Source organism: Phocoena sinus, chromosome 7 (genome assembly GCF_008692025.1).
Source record: "Phocoena sinus isolate mPhoSin1 chromosome 7, mPhoSin1.pri, whole genome shotgun sequence".
Taxonomy (NCBI): Eukaryota; Metazoa; Chordata; class Mammalia; order Artiodactyla; family Phocoenidae; genus Phocoena; species Phocoena sinus.
The window spans coordinates 18641965-18663995 of NC_045769.1; the positions used below are offsets into that span (position 1 = coordinate 18641965).

A 22031-nucleotide genomic window follows, 5' to 3' on the forward strand; every position below is an offset into this window, starting at 1 on the left:
GATGCACTGTTTATGTTAATTTAAAGAGAATTAAGAAACATAACCAAATGCAACGGTGGTCTTTGACTGACTGCTACTTTGAACAAAATAGCTGAAAAAAATGCATTTTTTGGAAACAATTTGAGACATTTGAATACGAACTGAGCATTAAATGATATTCGGGAATTACCGTAAATTTCATTAGGTGTCATAATGGCATTTAGGTTATATGGGAAAATACCCTTATTTCTTGGAAATGCATATTGAAACTTTTGGAAGGTAACTATAATGTCTATTGTTTACTTTTAAGTACTAAAAAGAAGCAAAGATGGCAAAATAATCAATAACTGTTCAGCCTAGGTGATGAGTGTATGAGTACCATGCACCACCATCTTTTTAAATTTTTTTATTTTTGTATTTTGGAAAATTTTTATGAACAGCAAGAGAGTAAAGTGATCAATTTTGACCTTTAGAAAGCTCACTCCCAAGCTTATTGGGTGACAAGAATGGAAGCAAAAGACTCGTTAGATGATTACTGCAGTAGTCATCATGAAAGAGAGAAGTCATATGGACTCCATCATATAGAGAGAAGTGGGCTGATGGGAGACATTTTGCAGGCAGAAACCATAGGATTTTGATAGGCTCGAGGTGGAAGAGGGCGAAAGAAAGGCGAGCCAAGGCTAATAACAAAAGCCAATATATACCCAGTGTTTAGTATATGCCAGTGCAGTGGTTGTTCTAAGTGAGGCACGTGAGTTTAATTCCTGTAAATCTTCACAACCACCTTGTAAGGGAGGCACTGTTGGCACCTCCATTTTACAGATCAGGAAACTTGGGCACAGAGAGGTCAAGCAACTTGCCCAAAGTTATACCCCTAAGTAGGTGGCATTGCTAGAAGTGGAATCCGAGCACACACGCAAAACCATTCCTGCTCTTAAGGATAACATCTATACCATTAATTGAGCTGCGAAAGAGTACATATTGTATTCACCTGTATGCTCCTCTTCTTAAGGTTTATACGACCCGGCTCACGTAAATTTCTTGGCCCCCACACAACTGGAACCCTTCTCGCCAACCCTGCGACTGGGTGATACAGGTGGTGGTCCTTGGGGAGAAGCATATGTCAAGGTGAGGCCAAGTGCGAATTCTAGAGAAGCGCCTACTATTTGGGGTAGGAGGGACGGGGTGGGTAGGACCCCCAGTAAGACAGTGCTTTTACGCCACGAATGACGCAAATCAACGCAAGAGCCGGGGGTGGAAATGTCGTCACCAGCCGCCTGGGGTTGGCGGAGTTGCCGCGAGAGGGGCCTGTAGACCCCGCCTCGGTGGGTGGGGAGTGGCAGGCCCCGCCTCGGCCCCTCTGCCAGGCTCCGGCCCGAGTCGCTGCGGCTCTGGCAGCCGAGCGGGAGCGCGGATCCCGGAAGGATGCGGCGCCCGCGGCGGCCTGGGGGTCCCGGGGGATCTGGGGGTCTCCGGGTGCTCCTCTGCCTGATGCTGCTGGGCAGCCGTCCGGGAGGCTGCAACGCCATTAGCGCCCACGGTCAGGAGGAAATGGGATTGGGGGAGGATGGTGCCGGGAGCAAAACTCGGTGGGGGGCGTGGGGGGAAGTGTCACGCAGGTCGCGAGCTCAGGTAGAATGTGTGTGTGGAGTGGGGTAGGGGGAGGCACTGTGAGATGAGGAAGATGAGAGGGCGTCTGCAAGGAAAGGGGCGTAGGCCTGGAGGTGGGGCTGGGAGCTCGGGGGCGGGACCTAAGAGAAGCGGGCTCAGGGGAAGATAGCGGTTTGGGGAGAAGGAATGGGGGTGCATATGGACAGAGGGACCTGGAGACGGGATACAGGACCACAGGAGAAGCAAGTCTCTCCGAGGCGCCAAAAAGTGGCGACAGGAGCTGAGGGATGGAGGAGGGGAGGGAAGAAGAGGGAACCCTGTTCTGCCGGGAGAAGTCGGGGCCGAGAGCTCCGGGGTCCCAGCGTTCCGTACAGTATCAGGCCGAGGGAGGGGCCAGCGTTTTTCTTCAAGCCCAGAGAGGCCGATGGCTGTAATCTGATCTCCGATAAGAGAGGGACAGCTGGGGGAGGGGGCCGAAGAAGGTGAAGAGGGAAGGGTCGTCTCACGTCCCCCTCCCCACGGCCAGGCCTGGTGCTGACTCACGTTTGTGCGGACTGAGACAGTCAGCGCTGACTCACGGGCAGGGGGAGGGTGGGGGCGGGGCGCACGTGGGGGAAGGGGGCAAGCTCGCCGTCTGGCGTTCTTCTTCCCCGCCGGGCTTGGAGGCCAATGCAAGATACTTCCTGTGGCGCCGCGGGTTAGGAGGGTGGAAGATGAAGACTGAAATGGCGGAGAGGTCACGTCCCTTGGAGACTCCTCACCCTGTTACCCTTCCCTCCCCCATCACTGCTTCCAGGCAAGCCCTCAGCGGCGCCAGACTCAGAGCTTCAGCACCACGAACCGCCCCAGCAGTACAGGGGCCGCGGACTGCAGGGACAGCGTGGGGAGCATTGCCTTAGAGACACCCCGCCTATACCCCTTTCCCACACTAAGGGGGAGTGTGCTGGGGTTCCCATCTCTTCTGACCCCCAGGCCATCATAAGATGCTTGTGGAGATTGGGAAAGGAAAGTCCGCTTTTCCTCAGAATTTGGACAAAAACTACCCCATAGTAATTCTATGAGAGTAGAAGTATCAATATGATTCTCCACCATCACGATTCCCATGCACCTGGAGGGCTTCTTCTCCCTCTTACTCACTTAAGCTAACAGAGGCTTTTAGGGGAAGAATCCAGACTTGCAGATATTTAAAATCCAAAGCCGGATCCTGTGCTTTCTTCTCAAGAGGAGGACTCTTCCTCCTCTCCTCCCAGCTTAAAGCCTTCCTTAGAATGAAAGAATGGATCCCATCTGCTTCCCCCTTTTCTAGCCTGTTCATCCATCTGACCATTCTATGTGTGTGGGTGTCTGAGCCTCTGCTCACCTGTCCTCTACAGGCTGTCTGTTTGACCGCAGACTCTGCTCTCACCTCGAAGTCTGTATTCAGGGTGAGTGAGGCCCAAACATAGGATTTACAAAACAGAGTTGGGGGGTGGTGGTGATGTATAATAAGAAAGAAGTGGGGTGGGCTGGAAGGGAGAGGGGGAACTGGGCTTGGAGAGAAGGGGGACTGGACTGGAGGGGCAGAGCTCTCTGAAGCCAAGAGAGGAGATTGAGGGAGTGCTGTCTATTTGCAGCCTGGACTTGGGAAGGCCTGTTGTCCAAGCCCCCCACCACTGACACCACTTTTGTGCTCTTAGATGGCTTGTTTGGACAATGCCAGGTGGGAGTGGGGCAAGCCCGGCCCCTTTTGCAAGTCACCTCCCCAGTTCTTCAACGCTTACGAGGTGTCCTCCGACAGCTCATGTCCCAAGGTGAGGTCTAGATGCGCTGGAGGAGGGAGACTGTAACTTGGTTAGATAAGGGTGGGGAAGGGAGGGGCCACCTGACTCCAGGATTTCTCTCATGGAACATTCCTATCACACCCACTCTGGAACCTCACCTTCCCAGACCTTACTGGAGAAGGAGGCAAGACAGGAGCGGGGGTGGAACCCTAGAGATAGGCTGTTCACACTTAGACTCTCTGGAGGAATCCAGAGGGGGCTTCTAGAAGACACCACTGGAAGCGGCCAGCATTTATATCTTTAGGACCAACCCACTCTCTGGAACTGACTGAGTACTCCAGGGCCATGAATCCTGGAGTCTTCAGCCAGGAGAATACCCCACTCATCCAATTCACTCATTCAACCAATATTTATTGGGTACTTGTACATGGCAAACGTAGTTTTAGGTGCTTGGGATATATCAGGGAGTGAAACAAAGATCTCTGCCTACTGGGGTTTACATTCAGGGGTGAAGGGAGGGAATACACTAGAAATTAGAAAACACTAGTATTAGAAGGTGATAAGTGCCATGGAGAAAACAATTACAGCAGGATAAAGGGATCAGAAATGGTGAGGTAGGAAGCTGTGGTATTAAATTGAGTGGTCAAGATAGACCTTATTGAGACTGAAATTCAAATAAAGGCATCAAGGAGGTGGGGATGCTTTCCCAGAAGGTTATCTCAGGGAAGAGTGTTTCGGGTGGCCAGGGAGCTAGATAGAATAAAAGCCCTAAGATAGGAGCATGAGTTTGAGGAACACCATGGAGAGCCCCTCTACAGAGTGGCTCTAAAGGAGTGATGGAGAGGCAGAGTAGAAGATGCAGTCAGGTAGGTAATGAGGGAAGGGATGCTCTGGGATTTTATATGAGAGTGTATGGACATTGGCTTTACTCTGAGTAAAAGAGGAAAAACCATCACAAGGTTTGAGCATAGGGGTGTATGATCTCACTTCTACTTTAAAAAGATCACTCTTGCTGCTGTGTTGAGAATAGAACGTAGGGAGTCAATGGTAGAAACAGAAACACGAAACATTAAAAGCTATCACAGTAACTCATGTAAGAGATGAATAAGCGTGGACCAGGGTGGTTGCAGGGAGGTAATGAGAAATGACAGAGTTCTGCCTGTATTTTTAAGGTAGTGAGCATGATTTCATGAAATATTGGATAGGGCCATGAAAGAAAGGGAGTAGTCAAGGATGACACCTAGGTTTTATTGCCTGAACAGCTAGGTGGATGTACATGTCATTAATTATGCAGAAGGATCAACTTGAGGAGAGGGGTGTTCAGTTTTGAATACACTGAGTTTAAGATATCCATTCAATAACGTGGGAAGTTGAGTATATAAGATCGGGTTTTAAAAAGGAGAGGTCCGGAGTGGAGATATGAATTTGGGATTCTTTGGCATATAGATGGTAATTAAACCCATGAGGTGAATGAAATAACCAAAAGATTGTGTGTTTATGAAGAAGAGCCCTAAAGAATTCTATTATTAAGAGGACCAGAAGAAGGAGCAGAACCAACAAGGGAGTCTGAGAAGGGAGAGCCAGCAAGGTAGGAGGAAAAACAAGAGTGTATGGTGTCCTAGAAGCTAAGTGGAAGTGTATCAAGGAGGAAGGAGTGATCAACAGTGTCAAATGATGGTGGTAGGTTAAGTAAGATGAGATCTGAGAATTGACCCTGGATTTAGATATGCAGAAGCCACTGGTGATCGTGATGAAAGCCGTTTTGGTAGAATAGTTGGGAATAAAATCCTGAATAGAGTGGATAAGAGGGAATGGGAGGAAAAGAACTGGATACAGCCAGTATAAATAACACTTTCAAAGAGTCTTGCTACAAAGAAAAGCAAAGAAATGGGGTGATAGCTGGAGGGGACTGTGGGATCAAACAGTATTTTTATAAGATGGGAGAAACTGCATCATGTTTGTATGTGAATGGGAATAATTCAGTAGAGAACAGGAGAAAATGATGATGTAGGAAATAGGGGAGAACTGTGGGGAAGATGTTCTTGAGTAGGTAGTAGGGGATGAAATCTCGTGCTCAAGCAGAGGAATTGGCCTTATACAGGGACACAGATAGTTCATCTAATGTTAATAGGCAAAAAAGCAGGTATAGATCCCAGGATATGAGTTAAGAGCAGTACAGATTATTAATCCAGAAACAAGGAAAAAGGAATGGGGGTGGAGAGTGGGAGATTATCCCTTTAAAATAGTTGACTGACCTTTCCTGAGAGCAGACTTTCATGGAGGAAAACGGTCAAACGGAGATCTGCCTCATGATAAGATGATGTTGATGAATGTTTAAAACAGGTGTATAGTGCTTTGGAGTTTTCCAAGCACTTTTATTTTCCTGAATGTACTTAATCTTTACTACAGACCCATAAAGTATATATTATTCTCACTTTACAAATAAAGAAAACTAAGGTTCAGGATCAATAAAAAGAAGCTGAGGGCTTCCCTGGTGGTGCAGTGGTTGAGAGTCCGCCTGCCGATGCAGGGGACACGGGTTCGTGCCCCGGTCCAGGAAGATCCCACATGCCGCGGAGCGGCTGGGCCCGTGAGCCGTGGCCGCTGAGCCTGCGCGTCCGGAGCCTGTGCTCCGCAACGGGAGAGGCCACAGCAGTGAGAGGCCCGCGTACCGCCAAAAAAAAAAAAAAAAAAAAAAAAGCTGAATAATAATATTGATGATGATTATAATAATAGCACTTATTGAAAGCTCCCTATGTGTCAGGTACTATTCTAACCATTTTGTATTGTGTATTTTAATTATCGCAACAATTTTAGGAGGTATAAACCCCCATTTTTCAGATGAGAGAACTAAGGCTCAGATAGGTTCAGCTAAGGTTACACAATTAGTAAGTGGCAGAGGACTTAAACCCAGTCTCACTGGAAGCAGTCTCACTCCCAAATCTATACCTGAGTGTGGGAAAAGGACAGCTCAAATCACCCACCGCATCTCTAGACCCCCTCCGCTGTTCCTCTGCCCTGCCAAATTCAATACGCTGCTGGGTAGAGGGCGCAGTTTTGATCTACACTGGTCCCTGTTACTGGGCCCTCAGACTTTCCCAAGCCAATCTCAATCTCACCCTATTCTGTTCCCTGGCAGGACTGTCCTGGCACGATGACCTCACCCAGTATGTGATCTCCCAGGAAATGGAGCGCATCCCCAGGCTTCACCCAGCAGAGCCCCATCCAAGGGACAGGTAGGCATCATTTCTCATCAACTCTGTCATAGCAAGGCTGGTGGATCTGTGATCATCCTGATGGACAGAGGGAAATGGGTACAAAAATCAGCAGGCTGGGGCTTGGGTAAAAGAGGTTCTGGAGTAGTCAGTCATCTGACACGCTCACATGCCCAACACGAGCCGAGCTCATCCCTGGGGATCCAGCAGAAGAGGGCCATTAAAAACTGTTTTAGGGCTTCCCTGGTGGCGCAGTGGTTGAGAGTCCGCCTGCCGATGCAGGGGACACGGGTTCGTGCCCCGGACCGGGAAGATCCCACATGCCGCGGAGTGGCTGGGCCCGTGAGCCATGGCCTCTGGGCCTGCACATCTGGAGCCCGTGCTCCGCAGCGGAAGAGGCCACAGTGGTGAGAGGCCCGCGTACCACAAAACAAAAAAAAAAAACTGTTTTGTTTTGTGTTTTTTTTTGCCTAACAAAGTCTTTTTTAAATTTTTATTGAAGCATAATTGATTTACGGTGTTAAAAACTGTTTTGAAACATTTGGACTTTTGGTATTTTGTTTTTGGTCTGGTTTGTCTTTTAATGAATTCATTTACTCAGCAAAAAATACAGGGTTATACTATGTGCCAATCACTGTGCTAATCTTTACGGATACAAAGTAGGAGAACAAGACAAATTACTTTTTCTCTAGTACTGACATAGGAAAGATATGTTAGCAAAGTTTCACCCACAGCAGACTCAGATATGAATCAGATAATGGTAGTACTTGAACTGATTTCTGGGATGCATCAGGAGATAGAGAGAGTGGAGAAGCTATAATAATTAGTACTACATGGTATTGGCACAGACATATATATAAGTACTTATAAGTACGTGTAAAATTATGTTCCTTTTTGCAGTTTTTTAAAAATATACGTGTATTTATGCTTTTTCAAATTCTTTTCCCATTTAGATTGTTTCATAATATTGAGCAGAGTTCCCTGTGCTATACAGTAGGTCCTTGTTGGTTATCTGTTTTAAATATAGCAGTGTATACAGGACATTCGGTATCTTAAAAGAAGCATCAAAGTAGTCATCATGGAACAAATTAGAATTTTGTCGGACTGAAGTCATTTAATGTTCAGTTTTGTTACTATGTGGAATTGTATATGGTAGGAGGTACCATCATCTTTTTGTGGTTAGGGGCTCTGAGGGCATCATTCAGACCCTGTAAAGCAGAGGAAAGTAAATGACGGCTTGGGGCTCAGATGATGACACCAGGTGAAGAAGGCAGAGTGGGGCAGGGGGAACAGAGTGAGAGCGCACAGTACTGAGTGTTTGAATGCGTACTTGGGGACATGCCCACAGGGACAGTGTGGCAAGCTGCAGACACAGTTCATCTAGAGCGGTTCCCAGCTGCCTTCCCCTTCTCCTGTTCTCCCCTCTCCATCCCTAGCCTCATGCTTCCAGCTCTTCCGCTGTGTTTCAGGGATCCAGGCATGCTTACCAGGGAGGCGATGACCTCTGCCCCAGGCTTGGCCCTCTGGCCCTTCCCCATGCTACTGTCTCCTCGCCTGAGGCTACCTCATCTCTTAAGAGAGCAGGCTTATTCTGTGCTAAGCCTGGACCCACCATCTCTGCCTCGTAGGCTCTATACGCCCTCCCCCACACGACCAACACACACACACACACACACACACACACACACACACACACACACATAAACACACACACACACACTTTGCTTTCCTCCCCAGATCTGGCTTGGCGCCCAGGAGACCGGGTCCCGCTGGGGAGCTGCTTTTACAGGGCATCCCCACTGGCTCCGCCCCTGCTCCCCAGCATCGGCTTCCTCGACCTCCAGTAGGTAGGGGTGGAGCTGGGGCAGGCTCCCCCCTCTCCCCTTTGCAGGCTGAGCTGCTGCCCCCTCTCCTGGAGCATCTGCTGCTGCCCCCGCAGCCTCCCCACCCTGCCCTGAGTTATGAACCTGCCCTGCTGCAGCCCTACTTGTTCCATCAGGTGAGCCCTGGACCTCCGCCCCACCGCAACCCCAGTCCCCCAGCCCTGATGTCTGCTCTCATCCGAATTTCTGGTTTCCCACAGTTTGGCTCCCACGATGGCCCCCGGAGCTCAGAGAGCTCCCCAGGAATGGTCAGTGTTGGCCCCCTGCCCAAGGCTGAACCCCCAGCCCTCTTCAGCAGAACTGCCTCCAAGGGCACGTTCGGGGCTCACCCTGGCCGTTCCTATGGGGACCCTCCAGGGTCTCCGCCTGCTCAGCTTCTCCAGGAGTCAGGGCTGCTCTACCTGGCCCAGGAGCCACAAGTGCCCAGCAGGGCCAGGGCACCAAGGCTGCCAGAGCAAGGGGGCAGCAGCCAGGCAGATGACTCCTCAGAAGGCTATGAGGAGGAAGGACTAGAGGGTCGCAGGGAGAAGCCTCCTTCCCCAGAAGAGCAGCCAGGTAACAGAGTACGCAGCATCCACTCCCTGCCTGTGGGGCTGCTTTCTGGGAGGTGGGGCGGGGAGGGTCCTTCCTGACTACCCACGCATTTGTTAATTTGTCCTTAAAGTCACCTACACACTCAGCTAATGTCTACCGACCACCTGCTCTATGCCAGGCACTAGGTAGGCGGTGGGGATACAGTGGGGGCAGTAGAGCTGACATGACTCTTCTTCAGCTGGGGGATCAAGGAGTCCCTGCTGGGCCTGAAGTTTGGTCTTGACACAGGAAGCTCTTTCCCCCAAAGTGTGGACAAGGGTGGGAAGGGAAGGGCATCAGTGTCCTGGTGTTTGAAAAGTTCTTAAATGTACCACCGGTCCCCCCCCACCCCCAAATGCATCCCACAAGTTCGTCTCGGCACCAGCCCTAAGCTCCGTGTCTGGCTCCCTGCAGATGTGACTCTGCAGAGGCTGGCAGCTGTGCTGGCAGGCTACGGGGTGGAGCTCCGTCAGCTGACTCCAGAGCAGCTCTCCACCCTCTCCACCCTGCTGCAGCTGCTGCCCAAGGGTGCAGGACGAAATCTGGGTGAGTGTCCAGGCAGAGAGACTACCAGCCCCGTGGAGGCCTCTTGCCGCACTTCTCAAGACCACAGCAAGCAACCTAGAGGGAAAGGGCCAAGGTCGGGGGAGGGAGTTCTTTTGAGACACGGAGTCATTGCCAGCCAAGGGCAGGAAGCAAGGGGTGGGGTGGTGAGCCGAGGAGTTAGAGCAGGAAAGGACCGGAGGATGGAAGCAATGGGAAAAGAAACCAACAGGGGGTGTGAGCCGGGACCAGGAGGCACGGAGAAAGCTGGGCGGAAGATAATGAGGACCTAAGGAGGGGCATGGCCACTAAAAAGGAGAAGCCAGTGACTGATGGGCAGAGGGAGGACTGAGCAGAGAAGAGCTTTGAGAGGTGTGGCCAATAACAGAGGGAGGAGTTGATAAAACAATGAGTTATAAGGCAGATGCACTGAGGCATGAGGCCATGCTTAGGACGAGACCAGCGATAGGGTCTTGGTTACTGACACGGGGAAAGAGGCCACAGCAAATGTAACAGGCTCAGGGCCTCTGGCCTTTTCTCCCACCTGGCGTTGTGTGGACCTTGGCCTTGGCCCTTTGCCCAGAGTCTTGTTTTTCCTGTCTCTGCAGGAGGGGTTGTAAACATTGGAGCTGACATCAAGAAAGTGAGTTTGTGACACCTGCCTGACCCATAAGTGCCCAACAGCAGCAAACCCCTTGACTGAAATCTAAATCTCAGGATCAGGACCCAGAATCTGTATCCTCCAAGCCCTCATTTTGGTGGAACTGAGGCCCAGAGGCTGCAAGTCATTGTTTAAGGTCTCACCTCAAGTTGAAGGCAGAGCTGGGACCAGAAGCTAGAATTCTTGATTCACTGCTTTTTTACACGACAGTCATCTCAGACCACACTCCGAGGGTCCCTAGGGGAAGCGGGGGGACGCGAGCAGGCGGGCTCCTGACTGCCCTGCGGCTTGAGGCACTCTATCCGTTTCACATGTTGGATTTCTAAGGTTGTGTGGCTAAACAAAAGTCGAAAAACCATGGCCTGCCTGTTCATCTTCTCCCCTAACCCCAGCTTTCCTCACTCTGGAGCTTCTCCCCACTCCAGCCCCATCCTGTGGATTATTACTGATCATGAATAATCACTCATTCAGTCCTTTTTTCATTCACTCATTCATTCATCCATTTGACTCACTTCCCTGGATGCCCTCTTTGTACCCAGTGCTGACCTGGGCCTGGGGATAGAAAGAGAAACATGTCCTAAGCACCCCTGTGGGAGCTCAGTGTCCAGAGTGCGGACCCCCTCCCCCCCGACCCCTCCACCGTTAGAGACCATACCTCTGTCCTCTCTTCTAAACAGACAATGGAGGAGCAGGTGCAGGGCACAGACGCAGCGGAGCCTCCACCGCCCACGCCCTCCCTGCCCGGATCCCCCACTGCTGGTCCCACCTCCAATAAAGCCCAGCAGGAGCTGAGCTCTGGATCCTCTGAGCCTCCCAAAGCTGCCGGCCCCCCTGCCACGCCCATCCTGCGAGAGGAGAAAAGTCCACTGGGCCAGAGCCAGCCCACGGCGGCAGGGCAGCCCTCTGCTAGACCATCAGCAGAGGAATATGGCTACATTGTCACTGACCAGAAGTAAGGGCTCCAGCCTGGGGCAGCCTCCTGGTCCCTTGGGTGTTGGGCTGGCCCGCCTGGCAGGAAGCAGAGAGCAGAAGTCCAGATGTGGAGTACACACGGGGCTGGGCTGCTCTGCACCCCTGGAGGTTGTTTCAAGGAAGTGGCCTAGAGGGTCCCCACTTTCCTTCCTCTGCCGGCTCCCCACCTCCAGGCCCCTGAGTCTGGCTGCAGGAGTGAAGCTTCTGGAGATCCTGGCTGAGCATGTGCACATGTCCTCGGGCAGCTTCATCAACATCAGGTGGGGCTGTATCTGGCTGGGGCAGCGGGGATCTAGCAGGTAGCTTGAGGCGGGAGGTGGCTGGAGGGGCTCAGGGTAGGAGGGGAAGACAAACTGTGAGTAAGGGGCCAAGGTCGGGTCAAAGATGTTTCCAGCTGCACTGAAGGTACAGCCACACCCAGCCCTGCTGCTGGCCCCATCCAGTATCTTCCCAGCCTCAAACACCCCTGTATGGCATCTCTGATTGGTTTTAGCCCCATCCTCTAACAGGGAGAGGGCCAGAGAGGACCTCTCATTTTGAATCTGGCGTCTGTGGTGGGTGAGGCAGTAACATACCTCCTATTCGGCAGTGTCGTGGGACCAGCCCTTACCTTCCGCATCCAGCACAATGAACAGAACCTGTCTTTGGCTGACGTGACCAAGCAAGCTGGTAAGTACTCCTTGACCCCAGCCTGAGTTGTATATATCCAGGCCTGTGGCTGGTGCTCCCCTTGAAATATTCCCAGCCCACATGGACCCTGCCTGCCGCCTGGCATAGCATGACATGGGGTGGAGTCCACATGGGGCTGGACACAATCTGACCTACATCCTCCCTGCAGGGATGGTGAAGTCTGAACTGGAAGCACAGACAGGGCTCCAGATCTTGCAGACAGGCGTGGGACAGGTATGAGATAACTGAAGGATCAATCAAAGCCCCAGAGGGCTCTTGTTGCCCACAAGAGATGCAGGCAAACGACAGGAGAATAGGAGCTGAGATCTATCTGGCTGGTCCCCCAGCTTTGCCAAAGCAGCCTTCCCCCATGCAGTTTTCTTTCTGACCAGCAGATGGCCCCAGCAGCTCCTCCCTGCAGGTCCAGGCTTCTCTCCGAAGCCACACCTGAGATGGCCATAGCTGTCCATAGATGCTCTAGAGCAAAGTCTCAAATTCCAAGGGAAAACATGACACAGAAAGGACACTGAACTCAAAATATGCTTCTGTTCTGCATCCAACATGATGCCTCACATTCTACTCTTTGATCTCTTGGGTCTCTCTATACTTCTCTGTATCCATTTTTAAATGCAAAAACTCCTAGGGAGGGTCACCCACTAAGTCTCTGGCAGTGCAATGTGGTTGAGTTGCCTCATTGGGGATTGAGAAGGAAGATCTTCGGCCTCTCCAGGTCCTTCTGCCTGTACCGCCATGCCCCTGCCTCCCAGCTTTGCCCCAGGAGATAACCTAGCAGGGAGTGGGCCGTGGGACGGGGGTGGGGAGCAGCTCCTAAGTCTCCCCACACCACTGCCCCCCTTGATTCTAGCCTTGTTCCCACAGAGGGAGGAGGCAGCCGCCGTCCTTCCGCGACCGGCCCACGGCACCTCTCCTATGCGCTCCATGCTGCTTACTCTGGTGGCCCTGGCGGGTGTGGCCGGGTTGCTCGTAGCTCTGGCAGTGGCCCTGTGTGCACGGCAGCGTGCGCGGCAGCGGGACAAGGAGCGCCTGGCCGCACTGGGACCCGAGGGCGCCCACGGTGACACTACCTTTGAGTACCAGGTGTGCAGCCCCAGACACTTGTTGATGAGAGGGAGTGGAAGGGGCTCGGGAGTCGGGGTCTCACCTGGGATGAGGGTGGGGAGCTGGATGTCCAGGCAGGGGCTGGAGAAGCCCCAGTGGGAGTGCTGCGGGGCCATTTTGAATGGATGGGAACTGAGAGCAGATGGTTGCTGAAGTTCTCCCCAGTGCTGTGATTCGGGGGGGGGGGGGGCTCTAGGCTTCTGCTCTGTGACATCCGAGGTTGTCATAGGCATAGGCACCAGCCAAGCAGAACAGCCCCGAAAAGGATGAGAGCCATGGCAGAAGACCCTACCCCAGAGGAAATGGGTTTCATTCAAAAGCAATCAAGGACAAGCCTAGGGACTCTACTGAACTGAGCCCAGGACCCTGTTGGGAAGGATTCAGGAGACCTTGGACCCTGCCCCATCCTTCTTCCGCAGGACCTGTGCCGCCAGCACATGGCCACAAAGTCCCTGTTCAACCGGGCAGAGGGTCCACCAGAGCCCTCTCGGGTGAGCAGCGTGTCCTCGCAGTTTAGTGATGCGGCCCAGGCCAGCCCCAGCTCCCACAGCAGCACACCGTCCTGGTGCGAGGAGCCCGCCCAGGCCAACATGGACATCTCCACGGGACACATGATTCTGGTCAGGACAGGGCATCGGCCCAGAGTGGGTGAGGGGACCGGACGGTGGGAGGGGCAAGGCTGGCAGTGGGGGCCAGCGCCAGGCTGTGGTGTCCCTGCAGGCGTACATGGAGGACCACCTGCGGAACCGGGACCGCTTGGCCAAGGAGTGGCGGGCCCTGTGTGCCTACCAGGCGGAGCCCAACACCTGTGCCACCGCCCAGGGGGAGGGCAACATCAAAAAGAACCGCAACCCTGACTTCTTGCCCTGTGAGTGAGTCCTGCTGACCTGCCGGCCCCAGCCCTCTGTCTGCTGGGAGCTCTGGAGGGCTTGGGGGCGGGGCCAGGATCCTGGCTCAAGCTGAGTGGCAGAGGTGCCAGGACCCCAATGACTGGAGGGACTTCTGGGGTGGGATGCGGGGTCTGTGCAGATGACCACGCACGCATCAAGCTGAAGGTGGAGAGCAGCCCTTCTCGGAGCGATTACATCAACGCCAGCCCCATTGTGAGTGGCCCCCACCTCCTCCCTCTTTTCATCCTGCCCCCATAGACTCCATTTCCCCACCCAAGGCCCCAGAATTGTGAGCCTGATATCCTAGCATGGAAATGGGGCTTCTCAGCCTCCCCCAGACCCTGGCCCGCTCCCTTTGACCGAGCGTCTCCATAGTGGCATTTCCCATTCTGGCTCACGATGTATCTTTCCCGTCCCCAGATTGAGCACGACCCTCGGATGCCAGCCTACATAGCCACACAGGGCCCACTGTCACATACCATCTCAGACTTCTGGCAGGTGGGCTTTTGGAGGGAGGGCTTTTCCAGGGAGTAGGTGCCCTTGTGGCCAGCCAGGGCCAGCCAGGTCCCAGGGAGGTTAGAATGGAGCTTACCTGGGTCTCTGTCCCTAGATGGTGTGGGAGAGTGGCTGCACCGTCATTGTCATGCTGACCCCGCTGGTGGAGGATGGTGTCAAGCAGTGTGACCGCTACTGGCCAGATGAGGGCTCCTCCCTCTACCATGTATATGAGGTCAGCAGGACCCCACGGCCAGGAGACGATGGGGGTGGAGAAAATGGATGGTGCACCGCTCATGCATGTGTGAACATATGTGTATATAAACATATGTGTGCATACACATATTCACATACATGCATATACATGTGTGTATGTGTGTGTCCAGTCTAGGGCCAAAAAGCACTTGTAAGGACCTATGATGAAAGGTACAGATACAAAGCTATAAAACCACTGAAACTAAGGTAAGAAACTAAGAGTCAGGAGTACAGTTTTGAGACAGGGAAGATAAGTATACTCAAAGGCCAAGACTGAGACCTACTTTTATTGAGCCTAACTTAGATCTGAGTTTCCTGGAGGCCAAAGCGAAGAAAGAAATGCCACCAGTCACACATATTGCTTATTTAAAACAGAAACAAACTTTTTCATTAGGAGAAAAGTTAGGTAGGGGGGAACTGGGCAGAGGCAAGGCAAGGGAAGGAGCAACATTCCTGACAAATGGGAGGTGACACCCCCCCCCCAATAAGACAAGAGACATTAATTGCACACGTCCAGTTTCTCATGAGCACTGGATAGCAGTTTTGCATCATCAGATGAGCACACAACGGTCTTTTTAAGTTTTAAAAATTGGTCTTGCTTGTGGTTAAAGAAAAAAATCAAATGAAAATATAGAATTTTATCGAAGTTTACGGTGTGTGTAGCACAGACACTTTGCTAGTCTCTGTGCGGAAGAGGAAGGAGAAACTTTGAATTCAAGAGGCTCACAATATTGGGAATTCCCTCACGGTCCAGTGGTGCTTTCACTGCCCTGGGCCTGGGTTTGATCCCTGGGGGATCTAAGATCCCTCAAGCCACGGGGCTCGGCCAAAACAAACAAATGAAAACTCACAATAGTTGTGTCTAGATGAAAAAGCCACCAGTTGTCCTGAGCAGTCCATAAGTGACACAAACAGCTAGGGTTCTTGGGGACAGCTGGAACAGTTGGGGCAGGTGGTCCGGTGAGCTTCCTGGAGGATTTAGAATCTGACTGGCCTGGGAGGCCGGGAGGATTTGGAGATGCCCTGCCGCGCTCAGTCCTGCACCCCCTCCTCCGCAGGTGAACCTCGTGTCGGAGCACATCTGGTGCGAGGACTTCCTGGTGCGGAGCTTCTACCTGAAGAACGTGCAGACCCAGGAGACGCGCACGCTCACGCAGTTCCACTTCCTCAGCTGGCCGGCAGAGGGCACCCCGGCCTCCACCCGGCCCCTGCTGGACTTCCGCAGGTGAGCGCCCCAGCGCCTGGGCGGTGGGGCGGCCCGGGGGAGGCTCCGAGGAGCCGGAGAGAGAGCAGCACAGGAGCAGGGGGCCGGGAGCTAGGCTCCCTTACCTTCCCCCAGTCCATCAGGTCCTCCTAGGGCCCCAGGTCAGGTGAGGCAGATCCTGGAGCCTGACCTGGAGCCTCGGCCTCAGGTCCACTGGTGCCCCCTGCCAGACACCCCAGACCAGGACTGACTCTGACCTCCTGGACCCCCTTCCAGACACCACCCCCCAAACCAGAACTGACGCTCTGTCTCGCTGTGCCCATTCCTCCACTGCTGTACTCCAGCCCCTGTCTGCTCTCTCTCTCTGCTGGCCAGCTGTCTCCTCCCTCTCTCTTGCACTCTTTTTCTCCCTGCCTCTCCATGTCCGGTGCTTTCTCCGTAACCCCATTCCCCCCAAGAAGTGCTCACTTTGTTTCTAGCTGTCTCCCTGTCCTCGGTCCCCGCTGCCTGTTTCCGCCTGTCCTGTGCTTCCAGGTGGCCAGCACTAGTCTCTGTGTCTGCTGTCCCCTCGCTGTCTCTCACTCCCTCCTGCCATCCCCCTTCTTTATCCCTCTGTGTCTCTTTGCCTCTATTTTTCTTGCCCTTTGTCTTTCCCTCTCTTTCCCTCTCTTCCTTCCCTCTTTTCTCTCCCCCCTCCCTCCCCCGCCCACCTCTTTGTCCATCACTGTGTCTCGAAGTCTGTCTCACTCTTCCCCTCCATCCACGTTTCCCCCTCTCTGCACCTCTCCCTGTTCCTTCTCCCTGCTCTGTTTCCTCCACCTCCCTCCCATGTCTGCCTATTTACTCTGCCTCTCTGTCTCTGTCTCCCCCCACCATCTCTCATTCTCTACATGGCTCTCTCTCTCCCTGGCTCTGTCTCCCCTCACTGTCCCCTCCCTCCTCCCTCTCTCCCTCTCTCTCTCTCTCTCTCTCTCACGGCTGCCAGTGTCATTTTTGTGATCTGCAGCTAGTATTCTCACTCCAGTTGCATAGTCACAAAAGTGATCATTGGCAGGTGTGGCCGCTGCATGGACAGGACATGAGGACGTGTGGGCCCAGGGACCACCCTGAAGGCTGCTGGGAGAGCCGGGGGCTGGGGGGACTCAGGCAAGAGACAAATACTATCAAAGGGAGTGCGGGAGGATCTCTGGATTCTTGGGGACTCAGTGGAACCAGGTGGGGGCTGGGACAGGAGGCTAACAGGGGGACCTGCCCTGTTCTGACGCTGAAACCGTGACCAGGCCAGGCCTCCAGCATCCCCTGCCTGTCCCCTCTCTAGACAGGTGGCTGAGAAGTCTGCTGCCAAGGCTGGGGCCTCACCCACACTGTGGCGGCTTCCTGCTTCTCTGCCCCTTGCCAGGCTGGCCTGAAGTCTCTAGGCGCTAGGCAGAGAGCAGAGGGGCAGAGCTGGTGGGGGCGGGGGGCAGTTGAGGGAGGAACCTGGGGATAGTTTCCGAGCCTCAGGACAATGGTCTCTAACTGGGGTCCCCGGGGCCTGAGGCACAGGCTTCTCAAAAGCAACGCTAGGGGCATCAGAGCTATGTTTTTTGTTTTCCACATTTTAAAAATCTTTATAGAACTAGTGCATGGACCTGTTTTAAGGCTGCACAGGTTAGCCAAAAGGTTCTATTTCTTTGCTTTAGGCTGGGATTATGTAAACTCAGTTGGCATTAGACACCCAGAACAAATTAACTGCTGCTTAATAAATATAGTTTGGTGAAGGTCCACCAGAGGCAAGGCAAAATAATTCTTTAAGTCCTAGAAAGTGACTCTGAGCAAGTTCCTTGACCTCTGTCTGTTTTCTTACCTGTGAAATGAGAATGATGACCCATACTTTAGGGGTTGTTACAAAAGTCAGTAGCATAAAGTCTGTAAAATCTGCTTTAAGTGCTTGGCACGTAGCAAGGGCTCTATTAATTCTAAATACTGTTTCTTATCATTATTATTAAATGATTGGGAACCACTGTGGCAACTTCTGTTCAACCCCAGCCCTGATATACCAGCCAATATGCTAGAAAACCATGTGGACTCCTGGAAAACCTTTCAAAGTCACCTGGCCCCTGCAAGCCTTGAGGAACCAGATGGAGGACCACTAAGTTCCAAGCTTCCCCTGAAGTACTCTAATAACCCCTCAGAAGGTCCTCCCTTGCCCTGGCCCATGGGAGGTATCAGAAATCTGCAAGTGACTCTCAAAGCAGGAATGTCATAAGGGACAAGGGCAGGTTAGACTGGGCCACCGAGAGAGGAAGAAACCCCCTGCTCATTGCTGAGCTGCTGTGATCAGGGCAGCAGAGTCGGAGGTCCAGGTGGACCGAGTCTGAATATGACCCAACCACGGAGCACCAGTGTGGAGGCAAGACTTATCCAGGGAGACAGGCGCAGCATCGCATTCAGAGTGGAGGTGTTGTCCTCCCCTCGCCAGAGGAACTCTGTGCCCAGGGCTACTACCCGACCTCACTGCTGGTGAGGACCACAGGTAGCCTGGGTGGCGAGCGGAACACCTTGGGCAGTTGTAGGGGCAGAGCAAGGATGTGGCAAGATTGACACCCTTGAAGTCACCAGAAAGCCTATCCTCCCTGAACTTCTGGCAGAGGTGGCTGTTAATATTATTATGTCTTATTATTAATCATACTGTCATTTAATGAGCACCTACTGTGTGCCAGGTATTGCACTTAGTTCTTTACATGGATTATTTCACATAATCATAGTAAGAACCCTAAGAAGGAAGTTACTACTCTTATCATCCCCACTTTACAGGTAATAAAACTGAGGCTCAAAGAGGTTAAATCAGTTGTTCCAGGTGCACAGCTTGGGTACATAGCTCGTAAGTGATGAGGCAAGCCCAGTGCCACCTACACTATCTCTGGTTCTTTGCCTCCAGCCCTGACTCCTGTCTCCAGCCCTCTTCCCTCCTCTGCCATTGGCATGTGGAGAGAAAAGGAAGAAAGAGAGGCCCTCAGGTGTGTGTTTCGGTTCCCCTTTCCCTCTGCCGGTGCCCCCTGACCTCACGCCCATTTCTTATTGCAGGAAGGTGAACAAGTGCTACCGGGGCCGCTCCTGCCCCATCATTGTGCACTGCAGGTGCGTTCAGGGGGGCTGGGGTGGGGATGGAGGGGCCCTTGATGCCAGCAAACTACAGCCCATGGGCCGAATTCAGCATACCATCTGTTTTCTTAATGGCCCATGAGCTAAGAATGATGTTCCTATTTTTAAACAGTTGAAGAAAAAAAAAAAAAACGTTTGACAGAGACTATACGTGGCCCACAAAGTTGAAAATATTTACCATCTTGTCATTTACATAAGAAGTTTGCTGAATGAAAGCCTGGCCAGAGGCTGGAGAAAGCTATTCCCTCTTGCTGCCTCTGCCTCAGGGCAGAGCCAGGGCTATCCGTTTCGGTTAGCTCACTGCCCAAGAGACACCCCATGGGTCACAGGCTCCCCACTCGAGGCCCAATTCCCAGGACACAGGGGCTATGACCGTTCCCTCATCCTCCACTCACTCATCCCACCCCCATCCCCAGATAACCCTAACAGCTCCACCAGTCTCCCCCTCTCCTTCCGGTTCCTGCTGGGTCCCAAACTCAGCCTGTCACCATCTCCTCTTTCAGTGACGGTGCAGGAAGGACTGGCACCTACATCCTCATCGACATGGTACTGAACCGCATGGCAAAAGGTGACGACCCCCCTCCTCCCCGGCCACAGCTCGCCTACAGCCCAGCCTCTGATTAGAGTCTCCCCAGCCCCTGGGATCACAGGAGTTCGTGGAGGGCAGGTTGCCACACCCCCAGGCTTTCTCCAGTCCTGCAAGCCTCCCACCCCAGGATGCCCTAGGCTTTCGGGGTCTTACCCTCCTCTGGACACCCCCTGAGCAGCCCCCGTGCTCCCCCTACCCAGGAGTGAAGGAGATTGACATCGCTGCCACCCTGGAGCATGTCCGTGACCAGCGGCCTGGCCTCGTCCGCTCCAAGGTAACCGTTCCTCCCTCCACCCACCCTAGCCACCACCCTTCCCCAACCAAAGTGGCAGCAGCCGGCCTCTCCTGCCTGCCTCCATACCCCTCCCCCGGGAGGGCTCCCTCCCCCCCCCACCCCACAAGTGACCTCCCCAAAGCACCCTCCACCCCCGGGGCAGGAGCAGAGGCCAGGACCCCCCATGACCCTCCTCCCCCTGCCCTTCCCCAGGACCAGTTTGAATTTGCCCTGACAGCTGTGGCGGAGGAGGTGAATGCCATCCTTAAGGCCCTGCCCCAGTGAGACCCTTGGGGCCCCTCCGTGGGCAGCCCAGCCTCTGCTCCTTCTTTGCTATGTGAGCATCTGTGTACTCACTCCTCACTTCCCCACCTGCCACCTTGGCCCCTCTTGGGCATGTCTAGCCCTTCCAAGAGGAGCATGTAAAGAAGGGGAAGTGGGAAGGGGCACGCCGGGAGCCCTGGCATCAGTCCCGTGGGGGAGCTGGCAGCTGGCCAGGAGGAGAGGAAATCAACAATTCCACCCCAGAGCCTCCTCCTGCCTGAGTTCCCTGGCCCCCATTTCCCACCACTCTGGATGCTCCCAATATGTCTGTGTGGACGCCCTCCACCCTCCGGTGTGGCTAGAATGGGGCGGAGGGGCCACCATGTCCAGCTCTGCCTGTTCTCCCAGCCCCTGCTGCCCGCTGACCTGCCTCCACGACCCACCTCTGGCCCTTGCCCTTCCTACCCCCTCCCCCGGCCCTCCCTCCGCCACATGCCACTCAACTCTCTCCCCCTGGCACAAGAGAACATTTCTAGAAAAATCTACTTTTGTATCAATGTGAATAAAGTTAGTGTGTCGTGTGTGCAGCTGCAACCCAGACTCCTACGCATTTCTGTCGGCTCTGCTTCCAGACTCCAGCCCTGGCCTCAGCCTGGAGCCGGGCCTGCTGCCTTTCTCAGGAGATGCAGAGGGTGATGGGAGGGCCAGGCTGCCAAGCCACGCTCTCCAAGGCTTGAATGGTAGCTAATAACAGTTAGGCAGTGGTTTTTTATGCTGTGCTCCCTATGTGTCCGGCAGTCTCCAAGGTGCTTTACACCCATTAACTTGTTTAATCTTCAGGACACGCTACCAATTATTAGCCCCATCTTACAGACGAAGAGACTGCGGCACAGAACTTACTCGAGGTACCACAGCTAGTTAAGTGGTGGAGTTAGGATTCGAACGCAGGCACACTTGACCTCTTTGCTGCCGGTCCTCTCAGTTCTTGGGCGGCTGCTTCATGTCCTTCGGCCTCAGGAATAATGTACGTCGAGCAGGATTGAGGTTAGGACTAAACGAGGTGATGCAGGCAAAGTGCTCGCCACACCTTAAGCAAAAGTAGCTATAAACTCTGATAGCAGCTCGCAGACCAGGCCTATGAGATGTGACAACAGCCATTCACCTGGGGGCAAGGGGCACTTTCTCCCCCCTCCTCCATAACGTTCCACCCTGTATGGCCCCAGGGGAGCCCTCATCTGCATGTCATGAGGTGTCCTTGTCAAAGATGGTAGACGTAGAAATGAGGCAAGAGAGCCTTGGGCATGGAGGTACTCAGGAGTTAGGGCCACCTAACCTTGCCAGGGTTCAGACCCGTCACATGAAAAATGGGCGAGTACCACCCGTGCTGCGCAGGGAGCGAAGGGACCAGTGAGTGGACCACGGGCCCTTCACCCTTCACCTGTGCTCTACTGAGGTTCAGCACCACTGGTGTTTCATCTCAAAGGCCGGAAGTGGGCAGAACAGCCACTTTACCAGCAGATTCTCTCTCTCTCAAGATAGAGGCTTCAAAGTCCTCTTTCAGGACAGGCTGCTTCCTTGCTTTGAGAAAAATACAATATAGACCCTTTGGCCACTGAAGATGAAGCCAAGTGCTCATCCCGGAATGGAAGAGAGCACTGGTGGGGAGCCACACCTCCCTGCTTGACAATAGAAAGGTGCTTGTCAAAGGTGCCTGGGAGGGCATCTCTGCAGGTATCTGGAGAGAGAAGCGGGAGAGGTACCTGGCTTTCTCCTCCCTGGGGCCCTGATGAGTTTGGGGCCTGGACCCTGGGTGGGGTGGACATGTGCCACTCCACATGGAGAGAGGCAGGCCTCTGACACTGCCCACTGGCCTTAAGCTAAGGAGACCTGTGGAGGGGACTCAGTCTCTGGGCCTTGGGAGGAGGTTTTTA

General features: G+C 53.4%; 1 protein-coding gene across 4 annotated transcripts; it reads left to right on the plus strand.

Moving 5' to 3' along the window:
• Positions 1-1338: 1338 nt before the first annotated feature.
• Positions 1339-20694, plus strand: PTPRN (protein tyrosine phosphatase receptor type N). Of its 4 annotated transcripts, none has more exons than XM_032637975.1 (23): positions 1339-1519; positions 2964-3014; positions 3267-3380; positions 6490-6586; positions 8303-8564; positions 8649-9003; positions 9436-9567; positions 10173-10207; positions 10903-11177; positions 11371-11457; positions 11787-11866; positions 12036-12100; positions 12746-12964; positions 13405-13605; positions 13706-13853; positions 14015-14088; positions 14296-14373; positions 14486-14605; positions 15684-15850; positions 18896-18949; positions 19477-19541; positions 19763-19836; positions 20050-20694. In XM_032637975.1, the coding sequence occupies exons 1-23, from the start codon at positions 1405-1407 to the stop codon at positions 20119-20121; spliced, it is 2940 nt and encodes a 979-aa protein (XP_032493866.1). In that variant the 5' UTR covers positions 1339-1404; the 3' UTR covers positions 20122-20694. The 4 variants fall into 4 exon arrangements, with proteins under 4 accessions (XP_032493866.1, XP_032493867.1, XP_032493868.1 ...); XM_032637978.1 differs by having other exon boundaries at positions 1413-1519; positions 2897-3014; XM_032637976.1 differs by lacking the exon at positions 14296-14373.
• Positions 20695-22031: the final 1337 nt, after the last annotated feature.